This window comes from Rhinopithecus roxellana, chromosome 8 (assembly GCF_007565055.1).
Source record: "Rhinopithecus roxellana isolate Shanxi Qingling chromosome 8, ASM756505v1, whole genome shotgun sequence".
Taxonomy (NCBI): domain Eukaryota; kingdom Metazoa; phylum Chordata; class Mammalia; order Primates; family Cercopithecidae; genus Rhinopithecus; species Rhinopithecus roxellana.
Genome location: NC_044556.1, coordinates 15,383,306 through 15,397,885, shown reverse-complemented (window position 1 = coordinate 15,397,885; position 14,580 = coordinate 15,383,306). Strand labels below are relative to the sequence as shown.

General features: G+C 55.4%; 1 protein-coding gene across 2 annotated transcripts; it reads left to right on the top strand.

Annotated features, from left to right (window-relative positions):
- The first annotated feature begins 837 nt into the window (after window positions 1-837).
- On the top strand, window positions 838-13,216 carry CDC37 (cell division cycle 37). Of its 2 annotated transcripts, none has more exons than XM_030936655.1 (8): window positions 838-1,032; window positions 8,172-8,447; window positions 8,678-8,939; window positions 9,032-9,147; window positions 9,232-9,354; window positions 10,613-10,795; window positions 10,897-10,968; window positions 12,638-13,216. In XM_030936655.1, exons 1-8 carry the CDS (start codon window positions 931-933, stop codon window positions 12,791-12,793), a joined length of 1,290 nt encoding a protein of 429 aa, XP_030792515.1. In that variant the 5' UTR covers window positions 838-930; the 3' UTR covers window positions 12,794-13,216. The 2 variants fall into 2 exon arrangements, with proteins under 2 accessions (XP_030792515.1, XP_010372072.1); XM_010373770.2 differs by having other exon boundaries at window positions 841-1,032; window positions 8,831-8,939.
- Window positions 13,217-14,580: the final 1,364 nt, after the last annotated feature.

Genomic DNA, 14,580 nt, shown 5'->3' with positions numbered 1-14,580 from the left:
CGGCGGAGGAAGGGTACCCCCAGACAAACGGGGAGGGACTATGCGTGGCCCCAGACTGTGACGACAAGGAAAGCCCCCTTCCTCCGCTCCAAGATTCCCCCACCAAGCGCGGGACCAGGAATACGCGTCGTAGGCTAGACTCTAGCGACACCCAGCGGTCACGCGGGGTGGGGCGCTGAGACCCGTTATGGGGGGTCCGGGTGATTCCAAAGTGTGTGTGTGTGTGTGTGTATGTGCGCGCGCGCGCGAGTCCTTGCTGCTAATGGCCGGAGCTGGAGGACGAGGAGAAGGCTGTTGCCGAGGCGGGGAAACCCCAGGTCCCAAGGCAGAGCCACAATCTCCCCTCCATGTTTAACCCCTCAAGGGGAGGGCCATACCACCCCCGATTTAGACACCCCCAGGACAGGTCCAGTCCTCCTCGGGCTGAGAAAGTCCCAGGAGTCGTCAGGCGCCCCTCTCCAGCGCAGGCTTAGGTCCCCTTTTACGAAGGGCAGAGGGAGGGCCTTCCCGCCGTGTCCCTACCCCTTGCAGACGTCACTGCGGCGTAGATGAGGGGACAGTCCTCTCAGTCTCATCAACCGTCCCCTCCCTGCCACCCCAAACGCCCACCGTGGAGAGGCGGGAGATGAGGGGGGCTAGGAGTTGAAGCGCCCACTCGTATGCCCCCAGGAGACCTAGCGGAGCCCCTGCGTCCGATGAGGTGGAGTCTCTGCGGGAACTCCAGGGGGCTGGAACACTTGCGCAGGGCCCTTTAAGGCAGAATGGGTAGCCCGTGCCGCTGCCGCGGTTACTAGGGATGTGACGTCACGCATGGGCGGGATTTCCCGCACTCGGGCGGAAGCGGAAGGGGCGGGGCTCCGCGCACCAAGTCTCCAGCGCCGCCGCCGTCGCCGCCAACAGAGCCGTAGCGCGCTGGGCCGTCAAGGCAAGATGGTGGACTACAGCGTGTGGGACCACATTGAGGTGTCTGATGATGAAGACGAGACGCACCCCAACATCGACACGGCTAGCCTCTTCCGCTGGCGGCATCAGGTAAGGCGCGCGCGCCCATCCCTTTCCCTACTCCCGGACCCCGCTCCAGAGTTGTGATCCGCGATGCTGCCCAGGGACCCCACTGTTCACACCTAGGATTCTCACCCCCTCAGTCTGGACTTTCAGGAGCCTCTCTTCAACTCCAGGACCCCAGTACCGCTGAGACCCTGAGTCCCTGCTCGGGATCCCCCCCTCACCCCCTGCTCCGATTTTTGCGTGGGATTCCTTATTTACCCTCTAGAACTTCTTCATAGTCTGGACTCCCCTAGACGAGTCTCCCTAATTCTGTTTGGCAGTTAACATTTACACCCAGAACTCTGCCTCAAAGTTTGGACCCCAAATTCTTCTAGGTGATCCCTCATCTATTCGGGTATCCACTCCCTATCTGGGATCTCACGTCGCCCTCCCCCACCTTCGTAGTTTGACCCCCAATACTTTGGTCTGTCCTGGGATCTGCTTTCCGGGATCTTGATCCGGGGTTCCCATTCAGATCCGGAGTCGCCACTCCTTTTCTAAACGGTACAAGGAACTCTGTGCTACTCTGATATTCCTGTCCCTGCCCACACCCAGGACCCCCTTCCTGGAGTGTAGACCCGTCCCCCTTCAGGATCCTTAGTCTCACCGAGGACTTGGGTTTTGGAACCTGGTTCCCCTCTGGATCTAACTACCAGCTCCACCCCGACGGAGCCTCACATTCCAGCCTCTCCTTTGGCCTCCGGTAGACCCATTTCCCATTAGACCAGGAAATCCTGCCCACGTGGCTTCCGGCCCAGCCAGAGCCCCTGCCCCTACTTGGTATTGCAGACCCTGTCACCACCCATCTCCCAGACTGGCTTCCTGTATGAGCCTTGGCCAGCATTGGAAACTCCCATAACTCAAGCCCAGGACCCCAAACCCACCCCACCTTGTGTCCCCAACCTGATAGCTACTCTGTGACCCAAATTGTCCCTGCTCTTATCCAGGGACTCCTGGTCTGATTCTAAATTCACTACCCCTTCTGTCTGACCACAACAGAACCCCCAAATCCAGACACCAGAATCCCAAGTCTGGGTGATCCATGTCCTACCACCCCCTCAGTGCTCACAAGCCAATGGGGGTGACTAAGACTTAAAGGTATAACCTCCTGCTACCCCAAATCAGTGTGCCTGCATCACATATCAGTGTCTGTTGTACTTTTTTTTTTTTTTTTGAGATGGATTGTCGCCCAGGTTGGAGTGCAGTGACACAATCTTGGCTCACTGCAACCTCTGCCTCCCGGGTTCAAGCAATTCTCCTGCCTCAGCCTCCTGAATAGCTGGGATTACAGGCATGCGCCACCACACCTGGCTAATTTTGTATCTTTAGTAGAGATGGGGTTTCTCCATGGTGGTCAGGCTGGTCTCCAACTCCCGACCTCAGGCGATCCACCCGCCTCGGCCTCCCAGAGTGCTGGGATTACAGGTGTGAGCCACTGCACCCAGCCGTGTTGTACTCTTAAACTAAGGGCATATACCTCTCAGAACCTTCTAGTGAGGATCTCTTACCTCACCCTCCCATAGGACAACTCCCCATCGTTTATCCAAAAACAACTAGAAGGTCCCTTCCCTATCATTTCGGAATACTCCGGAATACGGCATTAGTCTCTTTATGTAGCTCCCAGTCCCACCTCCAGACCTATTCCTTAAATCCTGAGTCTCCTGGGTAGTGTACCTGCCAAGCGAGCCACTGGAGTGTGGGAAGAAAGTTCTAGCGCTTCTATTTCTTGCCGTGTGTAACATTTTATTATGAAATATTTAAGACTTCCACAAAGCTCCAAAGACTATTCTTGGGAAGACCTATTTCTGTCACATAAAGAGGTTAATCTTTACTACTGTGGAGAATGGTTTGGTCCTGCCGAGTGGGAGGGCCCCCCTCCTGCAGCGTAGTGTACCTGCCACACCCTCCTCCCTCTGGCACGGAGCTTTTCCTGTCCTACCGCCGAGAACCCGGTGGTTGTAGTGGCATGTAAGGGTGGCAGGGGGCTTCAGCGTCTCCAGCACAGGTTCAAGGACAGGCAAGCTTGCGTTCCAGTCCTAGTCCTGCCTCTTGCTGCTGCTTTCTTTCTTTGATGTGGCAAGACTCAGGCCTCCCTGAGCCCGTATGAAACCTGGGATACTATGATCCCACTTCCCTGAGACCTTTGTAAGAATAAATTAAGACTGGGTCGGGAAAACTTGGGGCAGTTTTGGAAGGAAGCATTGTAGAGGGGAAGGAGAGATCGCTGTGGTTCTGAGCACAGGCCTGACTAGGTTCAAATCTCAGCTGTGTCTGTATCACTCACATGCTGCGTGACTGCCAGGGAATTGTTTGATTGCTGTGTGCCTGAGCACCCAAGAATCTGAATGATGTCCACCCCATAGGGTTGTTGTAAGGGTTACCTTATTCGTTTAATGTTTGTAATCCTTTTGGGGCGGTAGCTATTATCATCATCATTTAAATAATTTTTGTGAATGGTTAAAAAGAAATTCCATAGCCACATGTGATGGCACATGCCTATAGTCCTAGCTACTCAGGAGGCTAAAGCAGAAGGATCATTTGAGCCCAGAAGTTCAAGTCCAGCCTGAGCAACATAGCAAGACCTTGTCTGTCTTTCTTTTTTCTTTTTTTAAATTTTGTTTTGTTTGTTTTTTTGGTTTTTTTTTTTCAAGACAGGGTCTTGCTTTGTCACCCAGGCTGGAGTGCAGTGGTGCCATCTTGGCTCACTACAACTTCTGCCTCCCGGGCTCAAGTGATCCTCCTACTTCTGCCTCCTGAGTAGCTGGGACCACAGGTGCACACCACCATTCCTGGTTGATTTTTGTACTTTTGGTAGAGACAGGGTTTCACCATGTTGCCCAGGCTGGTCTCACACTCCTGAGCTCAGGCGATCCACCCACCTCAGCCTCACAAAGTGCCGGGATTGTAGGTGTGAGCCACCAAGCCTGGCCTAAGACCTTGTCTTTTCAAAAAAAAAAAAAAAAAAAAAATTCCAAAGGTTCCGGAAGGGGACAAATGAATCCCTTTTCCCAGCCCCAGCTCGCCGACTCTCCTGCCCAGAGACAGCTGCTGTTAATGGTTTCTTCTAATGAGTTGTATGACATTGAGATTTCGTGAGCCTCAGTTTCCCTAACTGTAAGGCAGGAGGGTAGTGACACCTGTGGGCCCTGCTTACTGGGGTGGCTTCTCTCCTGCTCAGCCTGCTATAGCCCCTCCCCAATGGGAGGTGTAAAGCCCAGGCTGGGCAGGCTGCTGCCCCCACCAACTCCTAGAGGCCTTTTTTAGCTGCGGCCTCCCTGGCGGCTGTTCAGAGGACACAGGGGAGACTGATGGCTGCCCAGCAGTGGCTTGCAGGGTGGCAGGCAGGCTCCAGGGTGACACAGGCTCATCGTGGAGGAAGGGAGTTGCAGAGGCCACAGCTGCTTTTTTTTTTTCTTTTTTTTAAGACGGAGTCTCACTCTATTGCCCAGACTGGAGTACAGTGGTGCCCTCTCGGCTCACTGCAACCTCCACCTCCTGGGTTCAAGCAATTCTCCTGCCTCAGCCTCCTGAGTAGCTGGGACTACAGGTGCGTGCCACCATGCCTGGCTACTTTTTCTATTTTTTTTAGTAGAGACTGCGTTTCACCATGTTGGCCAGGCTGGTCCCGAACTCCTGACCTCATGATCTGCCCGCCTGGCTTCCCAAAGTGTTGGGATTACAGGCGTGAGCCACCCTGCCCAGCAACTTTTTTTTTTTTTTTTAAAGAGATGGAATCTCACTGTGTTGCTCAGGCTGGTCTCGAATTCCTGAGCTCAAGTGATCCTCCCACCTCGGCCTCCCAAAGTGCTAGGATAATAGGCATGGGCCACTGTGCCAGCCTGCAGCTGCAGTTTATCTCATGAGGTGTAGCTTTTTTTTTTTTTGAGACAGGGTCATGCTCTGTCACCCAGGCTGGAGTGCACTGGCGCAATCTTGGTTCACTGCAACTTCTGCCTCAGGTTCAAGCGATTCTGCCTCAGCCCCTGGAGTAGCTGGGATTGCAGGTGCTTGCCACCACGCCCGGCTACTTTTTGTATTCTTAGTAGAGATGGGGTTTCACCATGTTGGCCAGGCTGGTTTCAAACTCCTGACCTCAGGTGATCCACCCGCCTCAGCCTCCCAAAGTGCTGGGATTACAGGCGTGAGCCACCACGCCCAGCCTGTAGGCCTTCTTGACCCCTTATTCATATGGGGGAATCCGAGGCTCAGGCTGGCTGTGTCAGTCCCGTGGGGTATTAGAATAGGGGCCAGGTCTGCCTGGCCCTGCCCTAGAACCTGGGGACACAGCCTCAGATAAGGCACAGAAATGAGTCAGCAGACCATTCAGGTGGCAGTGACAAGGACGGAGATGGTAACAGTGGGACACGCCTACTGAGAGCTGTTTTGGAAGCATTTTCCGTAGAGTTATTCAGTCCTCACGGTGATCCTGTGAGACTCCGTTTCACAGAGGGGAAGACCAAGGCCGGGAGAGGTTTCAATGACATGGCCAAAGTTCCATCTCCCATCAGTGGCACAGCTGGGTGCTGTGACCATGTAGTAACAACCACTCCCAGTTATTGAGCGTGTGCTCTGGGCCAGAAATTAAACTAAGCATTTGAGGACATTTCCTTTTTAAAGCCCCAGAGTGCTCCTCAGAGAGAGAGAGAGAGATTGTCCCCTGACACAGATGGTAATGACCCTGGCCAGCACAGGAAGGGTGCATGCTGAGGGCCCGCATGGCTTGGGACATTTTACTTTAATCATCTTGTTAGTTTCTTCCGATACGAGCTTGTGCAGTCAGCATTGTTGACTGTTTGACAAGATGAGGAAACTGAGGTTCCAGGAGGTTAGGGGATGGCCCAAGGATACCCAGCCAGTACAAGGTGGCTGTGGGCTAGGACCCAGGGGCCGGTGCCCCAAGGCTGTCCTCCAGCACCCTCACCATGTCATCAGATGGTCACAGGAGGTCCTTTGGGGATCAGTGGTGCCCCAGGCAGGGAACATTGGGGAAGGCTCTGTCGAAGCTGAGTTTTGGGTGCAAAGCAGGTAAGGGAACCGCACATGCAGAGGCCAAGAGGCAAGAGAAAGCCCATGCTTTCCGGGAACCATGAGGGCCAGCATCTGCCTGGGACCCAGGACCAGGATGCCAGGATCAGAAATCCCATCTGAATTCAGACCCCCCAAGACGTGGTAGTGGGGAGGACTCTGGTCACATGGTCAAATGCGTGGGTTTCACTGGCCTCCCTGGCAGCAGCTGTGCCTGGATTGGAGAGGGACAGCAATTGAAGGTGGTGGCATGTTTCCGGGTTTGATCAGCGGCTCTGGATAGAGCAGCCCCCACTGAGGTGCAGGAGGGGTGATGGTGGAGCCATGCAGGGGTCTCCGGAGAGTCCTGAATGATCCGATGGGGACCCAGATGGAGGTCTGAGCGAGGTAGGGAGTGAGGCAGGGACCAGGAGCCTGAGGAGAAAGGAATCAGGAGAAAGGAATGCCTGGGGAGTGACATCTGGGGCTTGGGTGAGCGGGAAGCAGGTAGACACTAAGCTGGGGCTCAGGAGGGCATGCTGGGCTGGAGACAGAGCTAAGGGGGCCTAGGCAGTGATCCTGGAGCAAGGTTATGGGTGGAACAAAGAAACATCTAGAAGGGGCCCTGGTACAGTGGCTCATGCCTGTAATCTCAGTAATTTGGGAGGCCAAGGTGGGTGGATCACTTGAGGTCAGGAGTTCCAGACCAGCCTGACCAACATGGAGAAACCTGGTCTCTACTAAAAATATAAAATTACCCTGGTGTGGTGGCGCATGCCTGTAATCCCAGCTACTCAGAAGGCTGAGGCAGGAAAATCTCTTGAACACGGGAGGCAGAGGTTGCAGTGAGCCAAGATTGTACCACTGCACTCCAGCCTGGGCGACTCCGTCTAAAAAAAAACAAAAAAAAACCAATAGCCGGGCATGGTGGTTTGTGTGCACCTGTAGTCCTAGCTAGTTGGGAGGCTGAGGCAGGAGGATCTCTTGAGCCTGGGAGGTCAAGGCTGCAGTGAACCATGATTGCACCACTGCACTCTAGTCTGCATGACAACAAGACCTTGTTCAAACAAAACCAAACAAAATAAAAACCAAAAAACAAGCATTTGCTGAGCCCCTGCTTTGCGCCAGGCCAAGTTCCTGGTTCTGGAGACAAAATGGCAAACACATTCCCACATTTAGAGAGCCGGGGGGGGGAGGCAGTACCCAAAACGTGATAAATAATTGTCATATGATGTGAGTGGTGGCTGGTGTTGAGGCAGGGAATTCCAGACGGGGGCAGCGGGAGGTTGCCATCATCAGGAAGGTGGTTGGGGAAGGAGTCCTTGCTAAGGCAACATGGAGCCCAGATGGCGCGGGTGCCATAGAGTCAGCTGTGGGGGGATCTGAGGGAAGATCATTCCAAGTAGTTGGAACAGCCAGTGTGAAGGCCTTGAAGTTCAAGAAAAAAGCACGCTCTGCAGAGCACAGTGGCTCCTGCCTGTAGTCCCAGCACTTTGGGAGGCCGAGGCGGAGGAATCACTTGAACCCAGGACTTCAAGACCGGTCTGGGCAACATGGCGAAACCCCATCTTTACTGCAAATACAAAAATTAGCTGGGTGTGGTGGTGCACACCTGTAGTCCCAGCTACTCGGGAGGCGAGGTGGGAGGATTGCCTGAGCCCAGGGAGGTCGAGGCTGCAGTAAGTCGTCATTGGGCCACTGCACTCTGACCTGGGCGACAGAGTGAGACCCTGTTTTGTTTTGTTTTGTTTTCTAAAAGAAAAAAAAATGGTCTCAAGAAAAGGTGAGAAAAGTGAGGGGCCAGTGTGGCTGGAAGGAAGAGTTACCAGGGGAGGTGCTGGGGCAGATTGTGTAGGGCCTACCTAGGCTGTGGTGACAACTTGGGCTCTGCTCTGAGTGAGATGGGAGCCGCCAGGGTTCTCAGCAGAGGACGGAGGGACCTGACCCCACCTGGGTGTGCGCCGGCACCTGTGGGGGCAGGGGCGGAAGCTGGGAGACCAGGGCACGGGAGGTGGAGGCATACTTTTTCCCAGGGCCATCTCTGGTGCGGGGATTGGGTATGGGGCTGGGGGTAAGGGACAGGCCGCTCCCCAGAGTTGATAGGCCGCCCTTGCCCGCAGGCCCGGGTGGAGCGCATGGAGCAGTTCCAGAAGGAGAAGGAGGAACTGGACAGGGGCTGCCGCGAGTGCAAGCGCAAGGTGGCCGAATGCCAGAGGAAGCTGAAGGAGCTGGAGGTGGCTGAGGGCGGCAAAGCAGAGCTGGAGCGGCTGCAGGCTGAGGCACAGCAGCTGCGCAAAGAGGAGCGGAGCTGGGAGCAGAAGCTGGAAGAGATGCGCAAGAAGGAGAAGAGCATGCCCTGGAACGTGGACACGCTCAGCAAAGACGGCTTCAGCAAGGTGTGCGGGGCGGGCGGGGCGGGCAGTGCACTTGCGCAGCCAGCGAGCGTGCAGCCAGGACGCATGCGCACCCAATGCCTGGTCAGGGGAGGACCCGGGCGGTGTAGTTGAAGAGTGTGGTGTGGGGCGGAGAGCTGAGGGACGGACGGGGCCACGTGGGAGGGGGGACAGGCTTGGAGGGGCGGGCCGATGAAACACCCCACCGGTCCCCTCCTCTGATCTGCCCCAAGGCCCATGCCCACGCTCCCGCCACCTTGATGCTCATGGCTTCGTCACCACCTCCGCCGTGGATGGGATGGGCGCTGCGGCCACGGCCCGCCCGGCCGCACTCGAGGCGCTCCGCAGCCTTGCCCCAGCCCACTCCCCCTCTCACCCTACCACAGAGCATGGTCAACACCAAGCCCGAGAAGACAGAGGAGGACTCAGAGGAGGTGAGGGAGCAGAAACACAAGACCTTCGTGGAAAAGTACGAGAAACAGATCAAGCACTTTGGTGAGTGGGGCGTGTGAGGTTATGGGGGGCAAGGTCGGGGCAGGCTCTTTGCCTCCAGGGCCCTCCAGCACCTTGCCAGCATCTTCCCACAGGCATGCTCCGCCGCTGGGATGACAGCCAAAAGTACCTGTCAGACAATGTCCACCTGGTGTGCGAGGAGACGGCCAATTACCTGGTCATCTGGTGCATTGACCTAGAGGTGGAGGAGGTGAGTGGAGCTTTCCCCAGGGCTGTGAAAAGGCACTGCCCTGAGGTCGCCACTTGGTAACGCTGTGCCTGTTCTCCCTGGCAGAAATGTGCACTCATGGAGCAGGTGGCCCACCAGACAATCGTCATGCAGTTTATCCTGGAGCTGGCCAAGAGCCTGAAGGTGGACCCCCGGGCCTGCTTCCGGCAGTTCTTCACTAAGATTAAGGTAGGGTCCCCTGAGCTGCCAGGTGGCTGAAGGCCCCCTCCCCAGGGAACCAGCCCACAATGCTCTGGGTAAGGCCGACTCCTGTCCACTGGGACTCAAGCCCCTCCAATCACCGAATCCTAGATCAGGAGAGGGTGGGGCCAAGGAGGGAGAGAGAAGTGGGCGGATCCTGCCAGACTTTAAAAGTGGAGGTCAGGCCAGGCTTGGTGACTGAGTACTATAGTCCAAGTCTTTTTGGGAGGCTGAAGCAGGAGGATCACTTGAGCTCAGGAATTTGTGAGCTGTGGTGTGCCACTGCACTCCAGCCTGGGTGACAGAGCAAAACTGCATTACAAAAAAAAATGGGACCACTAGGATGTGCTGGAGGTCCCCATGTGGATATGTGAGTAAAGGACAGAGGTGAGGGTGCCTCTAGGGTTCTGGGCTTTTGTTTGTTTTTGAGATAGAGTCTTGCTGTCAGCAAGGCTGGAGTGCAATGGCGTGATCTCAGCTCACTGCAACCCCTGCCTCCTGGGTTCAAGCAATTCTCATGCCTCAGCCTCCCAAGTAGCTGGCATTACAGGCGCCTGCCAGCCTCTAGAGTTTTTTTTTTTTTTTTTTTTTTTTTTTTTGAGACGGAGTCTCACTCTGTCGCCCAGGCTGGAGTGCAGTGGCCGGATCTCAGCTCACTACAAGCTCTGCCTCCCGGGTTCACGCCATTCTCCTGCCTCAGCCTCCCGAGTAGCTGGGACTACAGGCGCCCGCCATCTCGCCCGGCTAATTTTTTGTATTTTTTAGTAGAGACGGGGTTTCACCGTGTTAGCCAGGATGGTCTCGATCTCCTGACCTCGTGATCCGCCCGTCTCGGCCTCCCAAAGTGCTGGGATTACAGGCTTGAGCCACCGTGCCCGGCCGCCTCTAGAGTTTTTAACTTGCGCACCTGGAGGAACAGGGCTACCCTTACCAAGACTGGAGAGACCAAGGACAAGGCAGACTGGGAGGTGGCCGTGTTGAGTTAGAGGTACCCATGCAGGGACACTGAGGACATGAGTGTCTCAGATCTGCAGTAGAGCAGGGCTCCCAAGGAGGTGGTCTTTAGCAAATGCCAGATGAGGTCCCTGGAGGGGGAGCCCAGGCCTTGGGGAGCCCTTTATGTAGGTCAGGAACAGACTTGGGGAGGCCTGGGGCACCTCTGAGGAGCTGTGGCTGGAGGGTCCTGGGCCCCCAGTCCCTCCTGAGCGTTGGGCCAAGTCTAGTGAGCACTGACCGACCCCCATAGACAGCCGATCGCCAGTACATGGAGGGCTTCAACGACGAGCTAGAAGCCTTCAAGGAGCGTGTGCGGGGCCGTGCCAAGCTGCGCATTGAGAAGGCCATGAAGGAGTACGAGGAGGAGGAGCGCAAGAAGCGGCTTGGCCCCGGCGGCCTGGACCCTGTCGAGGTCTACGAGTCTCTCCCCGAGGTGCGGCTCCCCAGCCCAGGCGGACAGCAGGAGGACCCTGAGCGGGACCCCCCTAGGGCACAGGGACCCAGCCCCTGACCCCAGCCCCTCTATACCCTCAGGAACTCCAGAAGTGCTTCGATGTGAAGGACGTGCAGATGCTGCAAGACGCCATCAGCAAGATGGACCCCACCGTGAGTAACCCCTGCGTCCCATGCCTTTCCAGCGGGCCATGTGTCTCCCCCAGCCCTGTGTCCCAAGTCTCTGAAGCCAGTTGGTGAAAGTGTCCCTCCAAGGCTTCTCCAAGGACTAAGGGGGGTCGTGTTACCTTGGCACACATACACATTTATTGAGCACCTACTGTGTCCCAGCATCCAGCAGATAAATACTGAGCTTTAAGCGTATGTCCCTTGTGACTGATAGTCACTGTTACTGTGACTGAGTCCAGCCTCAGTTTCCTTATGCAAACCATATTTTCTCTCAATATCAGCTCACAAAATGTGTGGGGAAGGGAGCTGAGCACATGGCAGGGGCTGGTAAATGCTGGCTGTTAATTGGATTTTGTCTGTCTGTTTTTTTTTTTTTGAGACAGAGTCTCGCTCTGTCGCCCAGGCTGGAGTGCAGTGGTGCTATTTCTGCTCACTGCAAGCTCCGCCTCCCGGGTTTACGCCATTCTCCTGCCTCAGCCTCCCGAGTAGCTGGGACTACAGGCGCCCGCCACCACGCCTGGCTAATTTTTTGTATTTTTTAGTAGAGACAGGGTTTCACCGTGTTACCCAGGATGGTCTCGATCTCCTGACCTCGTGATCTGCCCGCCTCGGCCTCCCAGAGTGCTGGGATTACAGGTGTGAGCCACCACACCCGGCCGTCTGTTTTTTTTTTTGACAGGCAGGGTCTTCCTCTCTCACCCAGGCTACAGCCTCCACCTCCCAGGCTCAAGTGATCCTCTCACCTCGGCCTCCCCAAGTAGCTGGGATTATAGGCTGACACCATGACATCTCACTAATTTTTTTTCTAAAAATTATGTTTTTATAAAGAAGGTCTCACTGGCTGTATTTTTGGAAGTGGCAATAGACGTTGAATCTAAGTAGGACACGATTGACCCTATTCCTACCGCTCACTGGTTGGTCACACTGATTTTCTCGTCTGTAAAATGAGTCTAGCTGCAGGACTGGCCCTGAGTTTCTAGAAGCTTCTATAGGCATAGCCATCTAGACCATGTTCTGCAAACCGCAGCTCCCAGACTCACTGCCTGTCTTTATAATAAAGTTTTATTGGAACAAAGAAGCCACGCTCAATTGTTTCACTGTCATCTACAACCGATCTTGCTCTGCCACAGAGTTGAGTCGTGACGGAGACCATATGGCTTGCGGAACTAGAAATATTTAGTCAGTCCCTTTACCAAAAAAATTTGCTGGCTTTTGTTCTAGATTGCACTATCTAAATTTAAATTAAAGTTAAATAAAATTTAAAGTTCCAGCTGAGTACGGTGGCTCACGCCTGTAATCTCAGTGCTTTGGGAGGCCAAGGCAAGCAGATCACCTGAGGTCAGGAGTTTGAGACCAGCCTGGCCAACATGGCAAAATCCTATCTCTACTAAAAGTAAAAAAATCAGCCAGGCATGGTGACAGGCATCTGTAACCCCAGCTACTTGGGAGGCTGAGGCACTTGAACCTGGGAGGTGGAGGTTGCAGTGAGCCGAGATTGCATCATTGCACTCCAGCCTGGGTGACAGAGTGGGACTCCATCTCAAATAAATTGGTTAAATATCAATAGGCAGGAAGCCAGCTTGGGGATGTGCAGGGGATAATGGGGACCCCTGGGTGGTAGCCCCACCTCATCTGCCTGCCCTTCTCCTCACAGGACGCGAAGTACCACATGCAACGCTGCATTGACTCCGGCCTCTGGGTCCCCAACTCTAAGGCCAGTGAGGCCAAGGAGGGAGAGGAGGCAGGTCCTGGGGACCCGCTGCTGGAAGCTGTTCCCAAGACAGGAGATGAGAAGGATGTCAGTGTGTGACCTGCCCCAGCTACCACCGCCACCTGCTTCGAGGCCCCTATGTGCCCCTTTTCAGAAAACAGATAGATGCCATCTCGCCCGCTCCTGGCTTCCTCCACTTGCGCTGCTCGGCCCAGCCCGGGGGGCCTGCCCAGCCCCCCCTGGCCTCTCCACTGTCCCCACTCTCCAGCGCCCATTCAAGTCTCTGCTTTGAGTCAAGGGGCTTCACTGCCTGCAGCCCCCCATCAGCATTATGCCAAAGGCCCGGGGGTCCGGGGAGGGGCAGAGGTTGCCAGGCTGGTCCACCAGGTAGTAGGGGAGGGTCCCCAGCCAAGGGGCCAGCTGTGGTCACTGGGCTCTGTTTTCACTGTTCGTCTGCTGTCTGTGTCTTCTATTTGGCAAACAGCAATGATGTTCCAATAAAGAGTTTCAGATGCTCTCTGGGCTGCTGGAGGGCCGTTCAGGCAGCTCATCTCTTGTAGGTGGGAGGGAAACCTGGTGGAATATTGGGGACTGAGCCTGTGCTTCTCTGGTCCTTTACCCACCAGCCATCGTGGGTCCTTGCCTCACACATGCTGTTCCACCACTTGGAACAGTCTTCCTCCAGAGGCGTCAAAAGCCCCCAGCCTTCAGTTCTCACCTACCCACTCCCCTGTCCCTACTTGGACCTCCAGAAGGCAGGGTTGCCCAAGCTGCTCACCACCAGAGGGCAGTAGTGATCTGCAAACCAAGTCAACGTTCCCTAGGGTTTTGTGGATCTTGCCCACCTGCCCGCAGACCCCCGCCCTTCCAACTTCCTTACCACCTTTTGGAGCAGCATCCTGGACTATATCTCCCCACCCTATGGCCAGCACTGGCCCCAAACAGATGTGTTTTGTTTTTTTGGTTTTTTTTTTTTTGAGAGTCTAGCTGTCGCCCGGGCTGGAGTACAGTGGTGGAATCTCGGATCACTGCAACCTCTGCCTCCTGGATTCAAGCGATTCTCCTGCCTCGGTCTCCTGGGATTGCAGGTGCCCACTACCACGCCTGGCTAATTTTTTGTGTTTTAGTAGACGCGGAGTTTCACCATGTTGGCCACACTGGTCTCGAACTCCTGACCTCAGGTGATCTGCCCACCTTGGGCTCCCACAGTGCTTGGATTACAGGTGTGAGCCACCACACCTGGCCCCCAGCAAACATCTTGATTCTGACCACTGCCTTTTGTCCCTATGGCCTCCAGGCCCCCATCCCTTCTGGCTCTAATTCCTGCCCCAGCCTCCTTCCCATTCACCACTCCAAGCTAGCCCCCCAACAGGCAGCAGCCAGAGGGCATCTGTGAACACCACGGTCGGGGCATGTCCCACCTCTGCTCAAAAGCCTCTCAGGACTCCCCTCCCTGGAACAGAAGCCAAAGTCCTCCCTACAACTGACCAGGCCCCAGCACCATCTGCCTGTTACCTCCCTGCCCTGTTGTCCCCAACTCCATGCTGGCCCTTGAGCACTTAGAATTTCTCTTAGTGTGGGCTTAGGTGATGTGCTGAGCCTCAGTGTCCCTGCTCTTAGGGCTAACATTGTCGCACTAGTGCCCTCAGGCTGTAGTGATGGGGACAAGTGAAGTAATGGTTCAGACAACTGGCACCTGGCACTCATTCTCTGAACGGGGACCTTGGCACTTGCTGGCTCTCTGCAAAAGTCACAAAATATTTCTGCCACAGGAAAAGTCTTAGAGTGCACAGCCAGGCGTGGCTCACACCTGTAATCCCAACACTTTGGGAGGCCAAGGCGGGAGGATCACTTGAGCCCAGGAGTTCAAGACCAGCCTGGCTAAC

Excerpts from the sequence above, each read along its gene's own strand:
- CDC37 (XM_030936655.1), top strand. The coding sequence starts at position 931 with ATGGTGGACTACAGCGTGTGGGACCACATTGAGGTGTCTGATGATGAA. Across the intron at positions 1,033-8,171 it reads TCTTCCGCTGGCGGCATCAG|GCCCGGGTGGAGCGCATGGA; the intron begins GTAAGGCGCGCG and ends CCTTGCCCGCAG. Across the intron at positions 8,940-9,031 it reads GAAACAGATCAAGCACTTTG|GCATGCTCCGCCGCTGGGAT; the intron begins GTGAGTGGGGCG and ends ATCTTCCCACAG.